Source organism: Balaenoptera physalus (genome assembly GCF_965194825.1).
Source record: "Balaenoptera physalus genome assembly, chromosome: 6".
In the NCBI taxonomy this organism is placed as follows: domain Eukaryota; kingdom Metazoa; phylum Chordata; class Mammalia; order Artiodactyla; family Balaenopteridae; genus Balaenoptera; species Balaenoptera physalus.
Window position 1 is genome coordinate 107,984,561 of NC_138885.1, and position 20,435 is coordinate 108,004,995.

The following is a 20,435-nucleotide window of genomic DNA, read 5'->3' on the forward strand; positions in this document are numbered from 1 at the left end:
TTGGGAGACGGGGCCGGGGCGTGGAGAGGAGAACCCAACTCGGCCCGACCTGACTCCGCCCCCAACAGGAGGGCAACAAGCGAGCGTGCGCGCCTCCGGGGGCTCTCCTGGGAATAGTAGTTCTCCCGGGTCTGCTCCGCGGGCTTCTGGGAGATGTAGTTTCTGGTCTGTAGGCTGGACGGGAAGAGCGGGGGAGGCCCCTTACGCAAACTACAATTCCCGGCGGGGAGAGCGGTGAAGGGGGGTGGGATCTGAAAATGGCGGCGGTGGTAGCTGCTACGGCGCTGAAGGGCCGGGGGGCGAGAAATGCCCGCGTCCTCCGGGGTAAGGAGAGGGACCCCAGGGAGGGCCGGACTGCAGGGGGCACCCTTTTTTTCACATCCCGCTCGGCGATAGCAGGAGGTCAGGGCTGTCGATTGCTGCCCGCACCCCTCTGCAGGATCTTAAAGAGTCTGGGACCTAAAAGATGCTCTCTAGAGGTCACCCAGTCCATCCCTCAGCCTTCCCGTCAAACGACACCTCTGGGGTCTTGCAGCGAAAGGGACCCCCAAGGAAGCCTTTTAGAGTCCCGTGCTCCAGGTGTTTCACACTCACCGCAGTGCAGAGGAAAGAGCCCTGGGCTTCTGGAGGCTTGGGTTCTAGCCCCGGGTAATTAGCAGTTTGACCTTGGGCGAAGCAGTTCGTCTCTTGGGGCTTCAGTTTCCTCTTCTATAAAATGAGGGGATGGAGTAGACTACCTTTAAGCTCCCTTCCAGTGCTAACATTCCGCAGTTTGAAAACCATTTCTCGGATTTCCTTCATACGTCTCAATGTGAGCCCCACTGCAGTCCTTCACATCCTGTCGTCTGATGAGATGAAGAACAGCGAAGCTCGCTCTCCTGGCACCAGGGTGATGAGCCCGCAGTGACGTGGAAGTGGCTTTCAAAGGTGCCACCTCGATGGCGATTTTCCCATTTCCCTCTGGACTTTCCCTGGTACTTGTTACTCCAAACTGCAGTCATTCCCCTTCCTCAGATCTCAGCAATTCCTTCCCCGGCCTTTCTTCTCACCTTCTCTTACCTACCTTCCTTGCCTCCATCCACAGGGATTCTCTCAGGAGCCACAGCTAACAAGGCTTCCCAGAACAGGACCCGGGCACTGCAAAGCCACAGCTCCCCAGAGTGCAAGGAGGAGCCTGAGCCCTTATCCCCTGAACTGGAATACATTCCCAGAAAGAGGGGCAAGAACCCAATGAAAGCTGTGGGACTAGCCTGGTGAGTTTTAACTAACCCTTTGCCCACCAGTGGGGAGTGGCACCAGGGGAGGGTGGGACCCAGAAACTTCTCCAAGTTTCAGGTGGTGAGCTGAATCCAATGTTGCGGAGACAGAATTGCTGGGCGACAGAATTGCTGGGCGTGAGGACTGGAATCTCAGAGGACTGGGGCAGGGGAGGGAGTTGGGAAAGTATGTGAAATTGGAGAGATAGTGGGTTTTCTGTGGAGTGAGCTGAACTAATCTGATTCATATTTGGGTCCCTGGCCTCATCCTCTCTTTTGGGAGCTTCGGGCAAGACCCAGTTGAGATTTTAATTGAGATCACGCAAGATTATATTAGTTGTATAGTAGTAGTACCTACAAGGTGTTCAGTGCATTGTTATTTGAATCTAACTCTGATCTTAATACGTATTATTGATCAATATTAAAAGAAAAAGAGGGGAAAAATTAACATTTTTTCCAGCACCTAAGGTGTGCCAGTACTTTACCGTGTAATGTTTTAGTCTTTCTGAGATAAATAGGACATCCCCATTTTACAGAGGAGGGAACTGAGGCTCAGAGCTGGATTCTCACCAGGTCTTGTGACTCCATGACCTTTCCCCACACTGAAGTGCCTCCCACGTAGCAGTTACTCAGATTAAGAAGGGGAGTCGGGGAGGGATTATGGGGTGGTTTAGGCAGAGGGAATCTTTGCCAACACTTGGAGAGGGAAAGAGGATGGGCTGTCTGGAAAATCTTGCACAGTTGCTACAGCAGGAGATGGCAGGGTTCATGCTGAGTAGTGTCAGGCTAAAGGGGAAAGGAATGACGAGGTGGGCAGAGACCCAACCACACTGGCCCTTTTGTGCCGTGCCTAGGAGTTTGAACTTGGCCAAGAAGTGGTAGAGAGCTATTACGGGGTTTTGAGCAGGGCAGCAACAGAATCTGATTCGAGTGGGACCCTCCAGCAGCCAGCACAGAGGCTGAATAGATGCGAGTGGTATTGCAGTGTTCGTGCAATTAATGAGGCTGGAATGAAATTCTCCCCAGCTCCTCTGGCTCAGGCTTGGCCCCTCCCCAAACCCCGTGCACATCTCCCCACCCATAGGGCCATCGGCTTCCCCTGTGGTATCCTCCTCTTCATCCTCACCAAGCGGGAAGTGGACAAGGACCGTTTGAAGCAGATGAAGGCTCGGCAGAACATGCGGGCATCCAACACGGGCGAGTATGAGAGCCAGAGGTTCAGGGCCTCCTCCCATCATGCCCCAACTCCTGAAGCTGGGTCCAGGGTGCAGTGGTGAGGAACACTGCAACCCTCCCCTAGACTGTATTGATTGTGGCCTCCAGACTGTCAAGTCCTTTCTGGTCTTTGCCTCTGAGGCCCACCAGAGGGCGCATGAAGCCCAGGCTGCTGCCAGCCCCATCCCCTTCCGAGAAACCAGCCAAAGGCAAATAAAGTTACTGAGTGTTTGAGTGGAAAGGAACCAGGACTGGGTTTGTGAGTCCCTTGGGACGGGAGGGGCAGAGTGTGGGGTTGGTTACTCATGTGTGCTCCCTCTCACAGAAGCCTCAGTGTTCCAGGCTGAATGGTTGGGGAAACCACAGAGACTTAAGGACAAGCCTAGGCTCAGGCCCTGGGGACCAAGCCCTCAGAGCTGCTGGCCAGGAGGGTGGGGTTCCACTCAGCCTAAACAAATAATAAAGAGAATCAAAGAAGTCGTTCAGGGTGTGGAGTTTAAAAAAGCACTTAATCCTCTTGGCTGAGTCCAAATGACTCAGCCTCTCTGGGCCTCAGTTTCCTTGTTCGTTAAGAGGGATTGAACTAGTGATTTCTAAGGCAGGAGTTCTACACCTGAACATTGTGGTCCATCCCCACCCCCACGCCCCATATGTGAAATCGTGTGTACACATACAGTTTTGAGGGGAACAGAATTCACAGCCCTCGTGCACTTTTGTAAAGGGTCCATGATGCAGAAAAGGTCATGTGCGATGGCTCTGAGCAGCCCCTGCCAGACCTGGGGTTGAGGGTTGAGCCATCCATCACCAGGAAGCACTGGGACAAAGTATATTTGGCTATCGTAGAAAAGGTAGAAGATACCAAGCCAGAATGCAAAGCTAGGATGTGGATGCATTGGGCAGAGCCAGACAGATTCTCCCAGAGCTGACGACACCTTAAAGTGAAGAAAACCAGAGCCAAACAGGGTTTTACCTTCTAAACATTAAACTTTATTACATTTCTGGTTATGTCCTTTTGTGGGATATATTTAGGACCAAATACTTAATAGAGAAGCCCTAATTATACCCTTGGGCTGATTGGGTCTCCACCCCAGCCCATAGAGTGACCCTTGTCCCCCTTCCCCATTCCAGCTTGAGGCACTTGGTGTCATGAAGAAAGCGGTAGTTGGCTGGAGAGACGGGGCCCAAGTCTTAAATCCCCCAAGCGTGAGTTAACAAATTAAGAGGGCCGTCTCCTTCCTCTCGGCCCTCCCCGAGTCAGCAGAAGGGAAGAACCATGGGTAACACAATAAGCTTTCGTATCTCTCAGGGTGGGGGACCCCAAGGCATTTCCCCTGCCCACACCTCAGTCTCTCTTCAGCCTGGTTACTTCCTGGCCACACGGCCAGGAAGTGGTGATCCTATACACCACCCCATCTCCTGACCTTTGTCCCTCACTTTCTGCTCTGAGCAGCCTGAGCACAGGAAGCAAGAGGTCCCTCTGACTAAAGATCTCAGAAGCACCAGGGAGGCCCCAGGCAGCTTTGGAGAATGGGGACCAGGTGGCCGCAGAGGGGCGTGCTCTACCACCACAAGCCATGAGGAAGCCCCGGATAGATGCTGCTCTGTATTGGCCTCTGCGCTTGACTTTGCTCGCTCTCCTCTTCCTCCCCACCCTTAACCCAAAAGATCAGTATATATGTGCTATCGAAAGAAGAGGTTGAAGCAGGGGAGACCCACGGGCACAAACCCCCTCTACCTTCCTGAGTCGGAAGGCGCCAAGGGTTGCCGAAGAAGTACAGGATAATGCCTATGAGTCCAGGAGGCAGGGGGCAAAGCTCTCTGGCTTTGCTAGGGGCTAAGAGAGGAAACAGCTCCAGCTATCAAGTCCAGAAGCCCGTGGCAGAAGTGGGAGAGGAAACCCCATCACCAGAAAGTCCCTCCTACCTCTCATATTCCATTTTAGCTATCAAATAGGCTCTTTTCATCCCTCCCCACTCCAACCCCAACTGTTAAGGATTTGGTGCCCCATAGTGGGCGGAGGGAGAATGCACATCTTTGGCCCAGTTCCTGCCAAGTCCACTAAGGGCAGGAGTTAGTCCCTAGTTCCTCCAACCCCACCAAGTACCTACACATCCACAGCCAGAGAGGCTACCCATCCCCGGACAGAAAGGAAAATGGGCATATTACTTGAGGGGAAGGAAAGGGGTCTAGGCCCAGACCCAGGTCACAGGGCCCAGCCCTCTAGGGAAAGGAAAGTCCAAGGTAGGCGGAACGGGAGGTGCTCCTTAATTGCGATCCCCCAGGAGCTGCAGCACAAAGGTGAAGATGTAGACAATGTCTGTGTAGATCTGCAGGGCGCCGGTGATGTAGTCCTCCGGGCTGATGGTGTACCTCCGGTTCCCCAGGACCAGCTGTGTGTCGTAAGCCAGGAACTGCAGGACAGGAAGCCACAAATGAGGACCCAGGGGCTCAGTGGTCAGCAGACCTGTCCTGGGAGCCTCTGGGCCATTAGATGTGCTTAGGGAACACGTTAATGAACAGCAGAACACGTGGTCTCTGCCATTAAGCAGTTCACAGTCCAGAAAGGGAGACAAGACACGCCGTCTCCATAATACGGCCCACTGACTGTTCTCATAGCAGGCGGTGTGAACAAGAGATGACGGGAATGCCCAGAAAATCAGTGGAACCTCTGGACAGTAGGGAAAGGGAAGGGCGGCTGTGGCCCCACTCCCTGCCTCCCAAGCAGCCTACATTCACCATCCTCCCGGTTCCTCCCCTCTGTCCCCTCAGCTCCCCTTCCTAGAGGGGGCAGGGCTTTACTCACCAAAGTGAAGCAAATGGCCCCCAAAGCAGCATAGACCATGTGCAGCCAGTAAATCTGGGGAGAAGGGACAGGGATGGCATTAGAAATCTTAGCATAGCTTGGACTGAGGCAGGCCCTCAGGACCATCTTCCCCCCTGGATGTCTGGCCAAGTGCGAAGATCCAGGAAGCTAGCTATGTGAAAGGACTACTGCTACCTTCCAGATCCTGGGAGAAATTAAGAATAGTAACATATATGGTAGAGAAACAGAGGCCATCGTCCAATGGCCATATAAAACCAATCACCGCATCCTTTAGCCTAACCAGTCTCCAAAGTTAGTCAAGGCACAGAGGTGTCCACTATGCTTCTGGAAGAAAGAAAGTGGTTGAGTTCTAGCTCTGGGAGGGGCAGACCCAGGCATGCACTGCTTGAAGAGCCCCATCGCCTTTACCCTGGTCATGGTCAGCCCTCAGTAGACCGTGTTCCTGCAGCCCAGCCTGGGAGGGACAGACTAAAGGAGAGGGCTGGGAGGGAAGCCCCCCAGCCACCCTGATAAACAGCAGAGTCAGGGAGCACCCCCAGGGCAGCCCTACTCAACAGCCCTCCAGGGGCCTGTCCACAGAAGGGCAGGGCCAGCCATGGTCAAGTGGGCAGGCGGCCCTCCCATTCACGTGCTTCCCCTTCCAGCACTGATCTCCCCTCCCCGCCATGAAGCTCCCCTCAGCCTAGGGGCCTCACACGCTGCCCCTCCCGCTGACTGGAATAAAAGAAGAGTTAGATACAGTGATCCCTAAGGTCCCTTCCACCCAAGCCCATCTTCTCGGTCCTCTGGGTTCCTCAGGCAACCTGCCTCCGAGAACCTGGTCTCAGCTGTCAGACAGATCTAACCACTGCTTCCCATAGGAATTCCATGATGCTATCCAGGGCCTCAGGTGCTATGGCTCCCAGGACCTGCCATTTCCAAAGATACCCCAATCCAGAGGATGGCGCTTCAGCGTGGGTGCCTTTGCTAGCCAGTCGAGAGGTTCTAGAAGCCAGAGGCCTGTGGAGCCTGCTACACCACAATATACAGAAAGTCTGCCCTGGGCACTGGGTTCATTGACTCCAGCTCTCCCGGGACACTCACATATTTGAAGGACAGCACGATGGCAGTGACAATGCCAGTCACCATCATCACAATTCCCAGGACACAGAAGAGGCCTGTGCATGAGGTGAAGTCCACCTGCCAGGAAGAGAGGGGGAGGCAAGTGTCAGACGGGCCACCTGGCCCAGCCAGCCAGGCCCTCCCTCTTCCTCCAGGGAGTCCCAGTGCTGCCTCCTGGGGGCCATGGGAGTGACCGTGACATTCTAAGGACAGACACAGGAAGCAGTAGTTGTGAAGGGAAGGGGATTAGGGTCTCTGAGGGAAATGCCTGGCATAGGGGTGTGGGCCCTTCCAGGCCCGCTCAAGTGCCAAGCCCGGAAGGCCAGGTCTGTATAAAACAGGGGGATGGGGTGGCCAGGGAAGGGCCCTCCAGTGCCCTCACCTTGGTCTGGAAGCAGAAGATGGTGACTGAAATGGACACCACAGCAGTGATGATCATTGCAATGATGACGGCTTTGGTGTCATACACACTGCAGGGAAGGAGTTGAGAGAGGCCAGAGGCACATGCCACACACGAATGACTCCAAAACTACCACTTCTGGAAGCATCGTGCCCAGAATCCACCCATACAGGTGGCTGCCAGCCCAGAGATGCCCCACGCTCCCCTGTAAAACACACCACCGTGTAGTAACTGTCCTTGAACGTACCTGGAAATGGTGCCGGTCATGTAGCCCATGGCAAGAGTCTGAGGGAAGGACAGAGACCAGAGTGAGACACTTAAGAAGAGAGCCGGAGCCCTGGAGGCACGGTCAGGAGGGTTTGCCAGAGCTGGCGATACGTGTGACTGAGTAGGAAAGCCCCGGGAGACCAAGGGCAGGGGTCAGGGTAAGGTCGGGGAGACAGCTAGGGACATCTTCCACCATGGCGTTCCATCCCTTCCCTGGGACCAGCCCTCCCTCACCATCTCCACAACCTGGACCTTTCTAGACTCACAAAGAGGGTCAGCAGGATAATGTTCCATGGGAAACGGCGTCTGAAGGGAAAGAAACCATAGTTAAGTGGTGTGGGGCCGGCCAGGTCTCAGAGGCTCTGTTAGCAGAAGGAAATTCTTGGCTTATGTGCCTGGAGAATTAGGCCTGGACTTGGGGGAGGTGAGGCTGGCACAGCCCTTGATACCTGCTCAGGTGTCTATGCAGGGACAAGAGGGACAATAGGACAGACCTGGGCTGTGGAGCCACAAAGACCTGGATTTGTTTGCAGCTCTCTGACTACCTGTGTGACTGTGAGAAAGTTCCTCAGCCTCTCTGAGCCTTGGTTTCTTCCTATTTGTTAAATAGTTTAAGTGCTACACATCTTGCAGGGTAGCTGTAAGAATAAGAGCTAGATAGCTAAATAGATCCCGCACACGCGAGGCACTCTGCACACGGCCGAACGATAGCCACCGTCATCATCATCATCACTGCCGGTACGTCTCCACTTAGCTGCTCTAAGAAATCCCCTTTCTGTGCAAAACAGCCCCACACCCCCATCCCTTCCCACTGTCTAAGTCTCTGGGACTCACCTGGGTCCCTGGCAGCAGGCAAGGGTCAGGTACGTGACCAGGAACACAGCACTGGGGAGAAGAGACAGGGAAGTAGTCTCCAGACCCACTCTGCCCCTTGGCCCCATCCTGGCCCAGCCTGGCGGCACTCACCACGCCAGCAGGCTGGAGGTCCAGAGAGCTATCTAGAAGTCTGAGGGGAAGCTACCCAGCAGGACAAGATCACCCCAGCCAAGGGCACTGAGGACAACTGTAACAGGGGGTTTGGCCAGGGAGGAGGCTGCAGGAGCCACCGCAGAGAGGCTGCCAGAACACGGGGACTGTTCTGCAGGATGCACGTTGCCACCAGTCCCCCACCCCTGGCTCTCAGGAGTTCCGTGACACTTACACTTGGTGGCACACACCCACACTTCCCAGCACAGCTGGGAGGGCCCCTCTCCAAAAGGATCTGATCCCTGCCCCGAAAAGCTGGTCAACTGTCACCCCTCCTCTACTTGCCCCCGTGCAGAGAGGAGCACAGACTCACTAGGACGCGTAGTAGACGGCCAGGTTTGCCTTCACGAACTCGCTGACTGGCTTCCTGTGGAGCAGGGGGGACAAGAGAGGAGTCACAGCGCGGCTTGTCTGCCTCCCTGCCGAGGCCCTGCCCCCTCTTCTCTCATCGCCCACATCCCAGAGTTGAAGGCCCACCCCAAGCCACGCTCTCAGCAGGTGACCCAGAGCCCAGGACCCCAGAGCTACTTCCCAGCGGTGCGGAGAGGCCTAGAGACTCACACAAAGGTGAAGATAGCGATGATGGCCACCGTGATGAGCAGCTGGATGGAGATGATGGAGTAAACCTGGAACACAGGCAGTGGTGGGGAGCACGGTCACCACCCTGCACTCCCGGCCTCTCCCCAGGAAGCAGCCGGCCCCTGAGACCAAGGAGCCCAAAAGACCTTACCACCCTAGCCCTGGCCCCTCTTTCAGAGGTAGGGAGGAGGCTCCTGCCTCATTCTGAAGGATCTACTTACTCCCCTTCCACTTGGGAGCCTGCCCCAGCTGCAGCTTGGCAGAGAGGCTGCCCCCAGTAAGGGCTCAGATACACGCACCCCCCCAGGGCTGACCCCCACCCCCCGCTGCTCCCTGTCATCTCCCCCTCCCTGCCCAGCACCTGGCCTCCACTGGCACTCACTGCCCTGCCTCTGCCCCCTGCCTCACCGCCCTCCCAGGTACAGCATCCGCGCCTGCAGCAGTTCAGCCTGACATTGGTCAGGTATCTGTCCACCCTGAGCAGGTGCTGGGCACACGTAAGATGGGGGGCAGGGGCTGCGAGCGAGTGCAATCAGTTCTGGCTTCAAGTTGCTCCCGTCTAACAGGAGAAGGAAGCTTGCAGGGGGCAGAACACTTCAGCAGAGGCTGCCCAGATTTTCCCAGATTGAATCTGCCCCCCAAAACAAGGTCAAGGAACAGAGGAACAAAAGGCGGGTGAACACAGTTTAGAGGAACTGGGGCCCCCTTTGAGGAGAGTGCAGGGCTACAGAGGACCTGGAAGGCAGCAGCATATGTGCGTGGAAACGGAGTATCCCCCCACTCCATTCCCCCAGCCCCAAGGGCCCAGATTCACCGGCCGCCCAACCCATATCTCACCTTTCGGATGAAGGCGTGTCGGACTTTCCTGTCACTCCACTCTTCAGATCCGAAGTTGTCACTCACGGCTCTCTCCTCCACATCATAGCCCTGGCCTGGGCCTGGGGACAGATCACATATGACCAACTGGGGACCTGGGACGTGTGGCCTCAATCCCCAAGCCTCCATGGCACTATCTCACAGTCTCAGGTATCTCCAGCCAAAAGGCATGTGTTACAACTCAGGAACTCCCCAGCCAGGTCCTCTAGATACCCTCCACGTGACCAGAGCTGGTACCACAGGGAGCAGCGTACCCCTGGCCAAAGGGGGCTTAGGTGTGATCACTCTGTCAGCATGCATTTACTGAAGGGTGTGAACACCTGTGGTCACTGCCATCAAGGGGGCACGATCTCGTGAGGAATCCACGCAAGCGCGGGGCAGAGGGGCTGGCGGAGTCAGAGCAGGGGTTCCGGCGTGGAAGGAGGAAAAGGAAGATAGAAACAACGCATGTGTGTGGAGGACGGAGAACAGAGTGTGCAGACTGATCTACATCAGGCAAACATTAGGACTCGGGGAAAACAGAAATATCAGGGGTATATGTGCACAGGATGAGGCATGACCATAAACGTGACTGATGTACCAATATTCACACCAGAACACATACGGCCACATGACAGTTGGCTGCGCTCCAGGATTCCAGAGATGCTGCAGGGGCTCAACACATTCTTTGAATGCCTCCTTGGAAGCTGCTTTCAAAATCCGCATGTGAGCCACACAGGAAAATCTCACCACATTCTAATCTCATCTCATTTCTGACCAAATTTACCAGCCATGATGTTTATCAAACATCCAAACAACTTCTGGATGTTTGCAAAAATCAGATGTTACCTTAAGAGATGAGGATTTGTCAGCACCGAGAATATTTTTAAAAAAAAAGTTGCTTCGGGTTGCAAAGGCAGTTCCCAAGGAAGTGAGGAGTGTGGGTGGGGTGGCAGCTGCCTCGCTGGGCAACGGAAATGGCCTCCTCAGGTCATGGCTCTGAAGGAATTAATTACTTCACCAGCCACTTTCTTATCTGATGTGTAAGTTCTGGTGTGTGTCTTATGGACCCAGTCTCCTTTCTGAATAAAGGGGCTGGTAGGTGGTCCAGGGGGCTAGGAGCTGAAGGAAAAAGCAGGGAGGTAACAAAGATGGGGAAACGGAAGGAGAGAGCTAAAGAGAAGATGAAAAAAGGGATAAAGGAAGTTGAGAAGGAAGGAAAGGAAGTAGCCTCACGTGCCATGAGTATTGCCTCCTCCCACCCACCCCCACTGCCCTTCAGGGACTCACCATAGTTCATGGGCGTCGGGTGGATGGGGGGCATAGGCTGTGGGTAGCCAGCAGGGTGACCGTAGCCAGGCTGTGGGTAAGCAGGGTACCCGCCAGGCAGAACAGATGGCTGCCCGTAGCCCCCCGGGGGCAGAGGGTCAGGGTACAGGGGGTTGCGGTCCTCATATGGAGGGGGGGCACTGGGGTGGGACATGGTGGCTCAAGGGCTGAGGGGAGACCCCAGCTGCTGGGACCTGAAAGAAGGACGAGAAAAGCAGTCATGAGTGCCCGGGCCCCGCTCACTCAGCCCCAATCCAGCCTGCCTCTGTGGAGAGGAAAGCCTCATACTTTCTCTCCCCATCACAGCGCGTCATTCCCTGCCCACAGGCCACTGTCCCCATCCCCCCAGTACCATCCACCCCGCCAGCTCAGCCCCTGCCCCTCTGTCTTTACGCCAGCCCTTTCTGTGTAGCTTCCAGCCATAGGAAAGCAGGAGATGGGGATTTAGTGCAGGAGCCCGAAGCAGTCACTGGGCATCAGCGGTATGAGAGCAGCGGGCCTGAGAACCACCCCGCCCCCACCCCTGTGCTCACTTAAGAAGGCCTTCCAGTGACCAGGGAAGAAGCCCGATGGCCCCAGCAAAGCCACGGGTGAGTCACAGGGCCAGCTGGGACCCACTGAAGGGGTCAGCCCAGCACCCACAGCAGCTGGCAGGAGCTCCAGGCCTGAAAGGCAGCGCTGGGGAGGAGCCAAGGCCCGAAGTGGAAGACAACAAGCTAGCCCCAGGGCTGGAGCTGCCAGGCCTGGAGGAGGAGAGCCAACGGTGGCAGGCTGAGTCAGGGGCCACCTGAGAGGTCTGAGCAAGTGGGTGCACGGGGATGGCCACTGGGGGTTGGGAGGCTGCACAGAGGAGCAGGCCAGAGACAGGACTTTCTGGTTCCTTCAAATAACAGCCAAGGAGCGTCAGGCATGCGACAGCCTGTGGCTGCCACCACTCTCTTCGTGGCCTTGCCAGGGAGTGGAGTGCCAGGGATTGCAGGGCCCCGAAGCCCCCTGGGAGGGGGAGACACACGTTTCAAAGGCCAAGTCCCTGGTGTCCCTGTGATTCCTGCCTGTTTGCCCCCCGGGTTGGTGGCCAGGATAGGAGAGAGCGCTGAGGAGTCACGCCAGATCCAGCCAGCGCCTTCTCTGAGCCTGCCTTCCCCACAGCCAGGGGAGGGCTGAGGAGTGAGGAGAAGGGAACCCCAGAAACAGAGCCCAAAGGGACCCCAAAGTTGTACAGCCCCAGATGCTCAGCTCCGCTAAGGGAATCCAGGCCAGAACAGTGAAGTGACTCCCAAGATCACAGAACTAGCAAGTTAATGGCACAACCAGAACCGAGGTAGGCTGAAGGTCCTGGGTAGGTGTCCTCTATATTATGCTGTGTTCTTTAGGCCCTCTTATGCCAAATAAATGGCCTTGGGGCGTGGTGTTCTCCTCTGAGGTGGCAGAGATGAAGGCTTGGGAAGAGCTAAGCAGGAGGTCCCTGGAACGGCCCTAAGCCCTGACAGAATCTGGGCCCCTTCACAGGGCCACCACCAGCCCCTAGAGCATCTCCCAAGGGAAGAACTCCAGGACCCCACAGGGAGGAAGCACGCCCAGATCAAGGTCAGCAGACGTCCCAGAGGCTCTGCCAGAAGGGCGGGAGAACTGGCTTCTCTTTTGAGGGCACCCTGCAGAGTGCAGGGAGCAGATAAAGGACTGTCTTAACTCTTCTCTCTCTCTCTCTCTCTCTCTCTCTCTCTCTCTCTCTCTCTCTCTCTCTCTCTCTCTCTCTCTCTCTCTCTCTCGAACACGGAGAGGGGAAGGTAGCAGGGAAGGGCGGGGAGGAGGGCTCGAATAACAGGCCAAGTCAATGAGTTATTCTGAGGAAAGCTGTTCTCCATCTTCCCAGAGTGAATGGACCAGAACAGCAAGAATGTGTCAGGTCAGAAATAAGAAAACCTTCCTGACAGTGAGGGTGTGACACAGCAAACCCTCGAAAGCAGGCCATGGCAAAGGCCCCGCATGGTGGGGTAGAGCGCCCTGAGGAAACAGGGAGCGGAGAACAGGGAGACCCAACACTGAGTGGTGTGAGTTTAAGAAACAGGGATAGTAAGTGTTTTTGAAAATATTTTGGGTTTGTCAGGGTAGGATAACATTCATAAGCAGTTATAATACCTGCATCTCCTTAATAGACTTCTTTTAAAAAGGAAGGGAGAGAAACTGGACTCTCCTGCCCTGAGGCAAGAGACTCCTTCTCCCTATAGCGCCCTCCCCCCTCCCCCTCCAAACACCCCCCCCCCTTAACTCCACCCGGAGGACGGCGTCCTGTCTTTGGGAAGCAGTACGGGTGGGCCACCTGTGGAGTAGGGTTATCTGTCGTTACTGCCCTGGGCCCAGCCGACAACAGGCTAAACACGGCCCACGAGACACTGGCAGGAAAGACCCTGTGGTCGGAGGCCCCAGCTGGGCCGCTTGACAGTGATGTCACCATGACCTGGTCCTGTTGGCTCCTCAGGGTGCACCTCTGTGAAATGAGGTGAGTGACCCAGATGGTCTCCGAGCTCGTTTCCAGCTCTAATGGACTGGGGCTGATCTGACAAACCCAGTTACGCGCGCGCGGGGCCTGCCCCTTGCCTGGCCAGCCAGATGCACCACCCACCAAGCCAAGTTGGGCAAACAGGTCCCTCCCCAAACCAGAGGGTGAATCAGGGAGCACGAGGCCGGGCTTGGATAGACCACCAGGGCTCTGGGGTTCCGGTCCAGCACAGTGGGCCGCTGACTCTTGAAGACGCCCTCTGCCCTCCCTCGCCCCTCCCTGTGACGCTTCTCGTTTCAGAGGAATTCACCAGCCGACCTCTCCGCAGGGAACACAGAAGCTCACAGTCCGGTTCTCTGGGGGCTTAGCCACCAGCCCATGCTCACCAGAGACCGGCACTGACCATTTACCTCACTCTGCGTCAGTTTCTCCATCTGGAAAGTGGGTTTAACACTATACCAGAGTTGTTATAAAAATTAAATGAGAAAATATTTTAAGTGTAGAGCACTTAAAATAGTGCCTATCTCTAGTTATTATTTCATTAAATCCTTATGATAGCCCAACAGGGTGGATATGTTGTTATCCCTTTTTACAATAAAGAAATAGAGGCTTAGAAGAATTAAGTCACTTGCCCAAGGTTACTTAGCTAGGGTGTGATGAAGTCGGTCAGCTCCAGACCGACTCCAGGGCTCTTAATGTCTCTGCGCTTAACCTCATTTGGACACCCTGCCTATCCGAACTTCACATCACTTCTCAAAGCTTCCCATCTCAGACCCTCTACTGACAAAAGAAGGCTCACACAGCAAGTGGACACTGAACCATTCAGCCCCTTCCATCATCCCCATGGTCCCCAAACCCTGTGCAACCACCAGGAGGAGAGAGAGTGGTCAGAGATGGAGATTCTTAAAGGTCAGCACTGAAAGGAAACTCACTCATCTAAGGCAAGCTGACCCCTCCCTTTACCAGCCAGCCAGCCACAGTGCAGGAGGAGGTAGAGTGACCTGTCCCTGGCCACAAAGTGGGGCCCGGGGCCAGGACTACTTCCCAGCTCTCTGGTGTAGAGACCTGCGCGCCGGAGATGGAGAGAGTGTTCAGGCCAGTCAGGGGAGTAACTAAGCTCAGTCACACTCCCCTCCGATCAGAGGGGCAGGAACCTCGGGCCCAGGGCTGCCAGCATGGGCAGCTTCTGAGCCCTCTCCCTGGCCACGGCCCGACCTACATGGAGCGCTGGCCACTTCCACGTCATTAAGGCCTCAGCTAGGGATGAGGTTTGGGCCTGGCATGTGACTAGGTAGTAGGGAAAGGGAGGAGTGGTCAGTATTTACTTTCATGACTGTGACTAAAGGTGGGAACCGCAGGAGAACGTGGAGTCCAAAGGGTAGGAGGGGAAAGAGGCGGGAGAAGATAAAAAGTGAGTATGACTGATACCCAGAGACTGGAAACCAGGAATCAGGTCATCTGAGTTCCGCTGGTAGCTACTGGAGGGGCTCACAGTCTCCAGGGGCCAAAAAGGACCTTTAAGGTTCCCCATCGGAAGCCTGAATTTTCCTAAAATACAGTAGGCATTCGGCTTCTGTTGTTGGCATACACGCTCCAACAACAGGAAGCAAGGCTGTTCCATTGCTGGCAGCTTGAATCATTACAACATTCTTGCTCACAGTGCAGCTTATCAAGACATTCAGACTCCACCCCGTCCTTGTCAAGTTAGATCTAAGCTCGCTCCCCATTCTCATGACCCCATTCTCATGTCTCATCAGGAAGGAGCCAGAACCTCTCCTTTCTCCTACATGACCCGCAGGCCCAGCCATCGGAAGTGGGTGGGCTCAAACACAGGACTTGTTGGCTGTCAAGGTTTTCAGAGGCAACCTCGGGGAAGCCATCTCCTTCCCCTGGCGCCATCTCAGTGTGGCCAGCATGCTCCCAGCCAGCTGGGGCCCAGGTTCAGGCTCCCTGGGGGGCATCTGAAGGGTTAAGGCTCTGAAATCTGCTGAGAGGAAGCTGGAGCTACTGGGGTTACAGCAAGAGGGTGCGTGTGTATGTGTATGTGTGTCGGAGGGAGGGGCGGAAAGGAGCAGCTGACTGGTCCAGGCAGCCTGCCCTCCTCCCTGCCAGGAACGGATGCCCGGAGCCAGAATGGAAAGAATAGCTCAGAGTGCGCATCTCAGGAAACCCCACCCAGCCGGAAACCCCACCCAGCCGGCACAGCAGCGCAGCCCCTGGCCTGCTGTGACCAGGCCTCTTGTGACAGCCTCCTTCCCTCCCTTTTCCTCTACCTACCCCAACTCCCCCAGCTCTTCACTCCCCTCCAAGAAAACACTTCGCCCTCCTAACCCAGCACGTAGCCAGGAGGGCAGAGGAGTAAAAAGATCCACCAGGAGTGGCTGGGCACGCCACCAGGCCTGACGCACACAGACCAAGGGGCCCAGAATCAACTTATCCTTCCATCCGCCTGGCCTCTGTGGTCAACAGGATGACGCCGAGAGGATCTAAAAACTGAAACGTCAGAGCTGGAATGAACTTTAGAAATCATCTGGTCATTTGACAGACCAGGAAACCCCAGAGCCAAGAAAGTTCCTGCCCAGCCCGTGACAGGCCCTCTTGGTCATGGGTTTGGAACTTTCATTCCCAGCCCTGCCCACTGTCTGAGAACTCAGAGTAACAGATGCCAGCGCACGCATTGCTGAGACAGAGCCAGAACAAGTCCCCATCCCCCCAGCTCTCCATGCCCTCCTGCTCAGAAACAGATAAGGCTGCCAACCCATGACTTCCCTCCCACCCCGGTCTCTAACCAGGGTAGCCTCTCTCCAACCAGGAACTGAGAAGGTGGCTCCAGCCTCCCAGGAAGGGGAAGCCACCCTGGAGGGCATGGGAAGACCCAAGCACTAGAGTCCCCCCATCACCCTTCTCCAGGGGAGCAAAGCAGTGTCATCAGTGCAGGTGAACTCGGAGACCCCAGCCAAGCCAGTGGTCAGAACAGCTGGGGAGTGCAGATAAGGAAAGCAGACAGCAATAACCAGGGCTGGATGCAGCTTCAGAAGCACAGCCCCATCCATCTCCTCTGTGTTTCGTCTTCTCCTACCTTTTCAGTTGAACTTCAAGATGAGAAGGGGGAAAGTCAGACAGATAATTAACAACCCACAGCAGAGAAGGGAGACAAACCCCTCCCTGCGGTGGGCAGGGAAGGAAGAGAACCACTTAGAGTAGCAAGTACTGTGTATTTACTACTGGGTACCAAGGATGTCTGCTCCTCACAAGGGCCCTATGAGGGGCATATCCTTATCCCTACCCTACAGATGAGAAAACTGAAATTCAGAGAAAACCCGATCCAAGGTCCCACAGCAGGCGAACAGCAGAGATAGGTCTGAACCCGGATCTGACGTCTGACTTAGAGTGCCCTTTGCTTTTACACCTGCCTGGAGCAAAAGCCCCTGAAGCCCCCACCAGTCACCTGTGTGAATAGGCCAATACCAACACGTGGGGCCAGCTGAGGTAGTGAAGACCTTTCTCATTGACACCAATTCCTTTTCCCTCGTAGAAAGTCGATCTTTGCCAGAGCCCCGGGTTAGGAGGCAGGGAGCTGAGTTCTTGTCCTGGCTCTGGTCCTGACTCCACTGTGTGAGTCAGGGCTGGCCACCGCACATCTCTGGGCTCAAGTTTTCTCATCCGTAAAGCAAGTGCACTGAACCAAAAGATCAAAGTCCATTCGGACTCTAAGAGTCTCTGCTTTTGAACGAACAGCCTAACAGACCAGAGCAGAAGGCTTCAGGGCGGAATGACTTGCTTCCTAAAGAATCTCCGCCGGATGTGAAACTGGTCTGGACGATGGCTACAGAGGCAGAGGCACAGGGCATGACCTGGGCCTGGGGGTAGCCATAACTCCCTCTCCTCCCAGACTGCCCTCTGGACCCTGCGGCCAGCATCTCCTGGGTCTCACTCACCACAGGGCCTGCAGAGAAACAGCGACACGCTGCAGAAGAGAAAGAGTACGAGGCAGGAAGTCAAGAGATCTGGGTTCAAGTTCTAACTCTGTCACTACCTAGTTGTGGGGATCCAGGCAAATGACCTCCTTTGGCCTCCTTTTCCCCCAAATCAGCCCACATCGGGGAAAGGAAGAGGGATTAGTTACCCGAACCAGAGAGTGGAAAGCTAGACTCATCCAGCCAGGCATTTCCCAGACTGCTCTAAAGAGCACTGCCCCAAGAGATGTTAATGGATGAGCTCAGAAACAGATAAGTCTGAAAAACAACCCATATCCCCTTTTGGAAATTCACAAGGCACAATGGCATAGGAAGCCTCTGAGAAGTTCTGCACTGAGCAAACGTGTTCACCTTTGTTCCTTCAAACATCCTTAAGCCTGGAACATTGTTATCAGGGCACACCTAGTTACCATCCTGTGGCGTGCTGGCCAGGCCACCTTTGATTTACAGATTGACCTCAGGATGATTCATGTCCTAACTCCTCATATCGTAAAACCCCTGTCCTCACCCCCAGCCCCTCAGAATAGTCACATTCAGTACCAGGCATGCCCCCTCACTCTCAGAGCCAGCTCAACGCCCGGATCCTCTGCGAGGGGCCTTCCTCTCCCCTGTCCCCAGAGCCGCTATAATCTCCAAAACGGGACTCACTGCCAAGGGCTGGGGGACATCTCCAGCACAGAGCCAGGAGGCTGCGATCCCCTAACATCGCCTTCATGTAATAGGAAAAAATACCAATCGTTACATATGAGAATAAGGACTCATTCTCATCCTCCTCCCTGACCCTCTAGGTACCTGGCACTGTGGCCTGTGGACTTCTGGGCATCATTTCTACTTTAAAACAAGGCCCAGGTTTTGGCCTAGATCCCCAGAATCAGGGTTGGAAGATTCTGTCAAGGCCATCTCCTCCACAGCATTCCCAACAGAATACTCCAGAAAGCCCACATCAGGGTTAACCATACTGTTAGCAGAGACCTTCTCCCCAAGTTGCTGTATGAGCTTCCACTCTGGCCCTTCCAGTGTGTGTCCCTTGCCTGGGGCTTCTGCTCTTTCTGAAGGGTACAGGGTGACAAGTTTGGGGGATGGAAGTGCTCTTCCAGCTGAGCCATTCCCCTGGGAGGAGGCTGAGCTGAGGTGGCGATTACCCCAGCTCATGAAGTGAGGTTCTCCCCACACCTGAGGGGTACCCTGTCAGTACCTCGCTGAGGTGCCTGTTTTTACAGGTGAGGCCCTGAGGTCACGGCACAAGATGACAGGAAGCCAGGGCACTTGACCCCGTGTGGTCCCACCACTACTTTCTAAGTTTGAAACTGGGTCTCGGGGTCCTCATGGCTGGAGAGGTGGGGAGAGCAGGCAGGTGAGGAGGAAGCATGGCTGCCCCCTTGCCCCTGACAAAGCAGCCCCAAGGAAGCACCTGGCTCCTCCTGCCACCACCGGCCAAGCCAAAGGCGCCAGCTTTGAAACCAAAGCTCACCAGTGAGATGAATATTTCAGAGCCCCAGAGAACTGGACACCCGAGGGACCTTCCATGACATCTGCCTCTGACCCTGGTTCCCAGGCCTACCCCCCTCATCCCATGTCCAGGTTCCTCAGGGGGAACCCCAACCCCTGGATACCACACAGAGGCCACCGTGGGGTCAGAAGGGATAGTGACCCCCAGCGGACAAGAGCTGGTGCAGAACCCGCAAGATCAGGGCCGAGCCTCCCAGCAGCCTTCCTCCACTGCCCCTCCCGCTGTCCTCTGTCTCCACGGTTTTCCCCTTTCCCATTTTCCTGTTTGGTTTTTACTCTGACCCGAAGAGGCCATGTGGAGGATAGTATTGATACTTCCGGGTAGCTTTCTGAATCCAGTCTGAGGGCAGTGGCTAGAAGGGGGTGGACTGAGGCAAAGTCGTGGTGACAGAGGTGGCAGGTTCCCCACGCGAAGAATGGGGGCTGCTCATGGCTTCCACCCGGTCCCCAACTCACTCAAATACTCAGTCACCTGTCTACACCAAAGCTGCCACCAGGGCGTGCAGAGCCAAGCCGAGGCCAGGCCAGGCCCTGGGCCGCCTCCCCTCCCCCTCCCACCAGCTTAAGGCCGTGACAGCCTTTATCCCACTCACAGCTGGCCACCCTGGGGCTGGCACTGTGGACACGCCCAGCTACAGATACGCGCCAGGAAGCGGGGGACAGGACACCCTCAGACTCTGGCCCGATTGTGCCCACAACCCGCGGCTCGGCTCCCAAGGCTAAACAGGCGCCACTCGCCCGCCCGGGGCGCACAGGGAAAGAGAAACGCCAAAGGTGAGGGAGACACAGCCCCATTCTGGCCCGCTGCGCACTCCAAGAAAGTTTGCGACCCCATCCCAGCGCCGCCCCAGCCCTGGCCGGGTCCCCGCCGGCCCGCGGCCCCCCACTCCCGCCGGCCCCGGGCCCCTGGCTTGCCTGCCGCTCCCGACGGTGCGTCCCTGGCCTCCCGGTGTCGCAAGTTGAGTACCCCCTCGCCGGCCTGGACTGGACTGGTGTTCCACGCCCCGCCCCGTCGCGCAGGCCCCAGCCGGGCGCTGGGGTCCGCCCCGGTCCCGCCCGCATCCGCCCCGGTCCCGCCCGCGTCTGCCCTGTTCGAGCTCCTCCCAAGTCCCTGAGGACTTCCTAGTGTCTTTGGATTTTAAGGCATTACGTGATCATTGTTGGAAACTCAAAACTACAGGAAAAGATCACTTCTTCCCACTCCTCCCGACTCCCAGCGGCAAGCGCTTGCTTTTGATGCTTCTTTGCCTATATATATCTACGTATTTGACTTGTTTTATACGATGTTTTGCTTGTCGCTTTTTTTTTTACTTCACATTTTTGCATGAACATTTTTCTTGTCACTAAATATTCTTCAAAAGCATAATTTTAAAGCCACAAAGTATTCTATCACACAGCTATTGCTGATTTATTAAATCGGTTTCCTACTTTTAAGGACATTTAAATTGTTTCCCATTTTTCTCATTATGAAACATAAATCAGTGATGAACATCCTTGACAATTCTATGCTTTTAAGCCAAATGTACTTTTCAGGTTTTAAACTTCAAACGTCCAAATGCGGAGATAGATGGAACTTAGAACCTCTGCCCCTGGGAAC

General features: G+C 55.5%; 2 protein-coding genes across 2 annotated transcripts; one reads left to right on the forward strand and one right to left on the reverse strand.

The window, feature by feature from the left end:
- Nucleotides 1-186: 186 nt before the first annotated feature.
- On the forward strand, nucleotides 187-2,716 carry PNKD (PNKD metallo-beta-lactamase domain containing). Its single transcript, XM_082467459.1, has 3 exons — nucleotides 187-324; nucleotides 1,085-1,253; nucleotides 2,341-2,716. Exons 1-3 carry the CDS (start codon nucleotides 258-260, stop codon nucleotides 2,531-2,533), a joined length of 429 nt encoding a protein of 142 aa, XP_082323585.1. The 5' UTR covers nucleotides 187-257; the 3' UTR covers nucleotides 2,534-2,716.
- A 719-nt stretch (nucleotides 2,717-3,435) lies between these two features.
- TMBIM1 (transmembrane BAX inhibitor motif containing 1) lies at nucleotides 3,436-19,911 on the reverse strand. The gene is made up of 12 exons (XM_082467457.1): nucleotides 19,754-19,911; nucleotides 10,814-11,046; nucleotides 9,506-9,606; nucleotides 8,651-8,715; nucleotides 8,403-8,456; nucleotides 7,898-7,948; nucleotides 7,330-7,369; nucleotides 7,044-7,081; nucleotides 6,779-6,866; nucleotides 6,379-6,474; nucleotides 5,275-5,328; nucleotides 3,436-4,882 (listed from the first exon to the last, which is right to left on the reverse strand). The coding sequence occupies exons 2-12, from the start codon at nucleotides 11,004-11,006 to the stop codon at nucleotides 4,736-4,738; spliced, it is 927 nt and encodes a 308-aa protein (XP_082323583.1). The 5' UTR covers nucleotides 11,007-11,046; nucleotides 19,754-19,911; the 3' UTR covers nucleotides 3,436-4,735.
- Nucleotides 19,912-20,435: the final 524 nt, after the last annotated feature.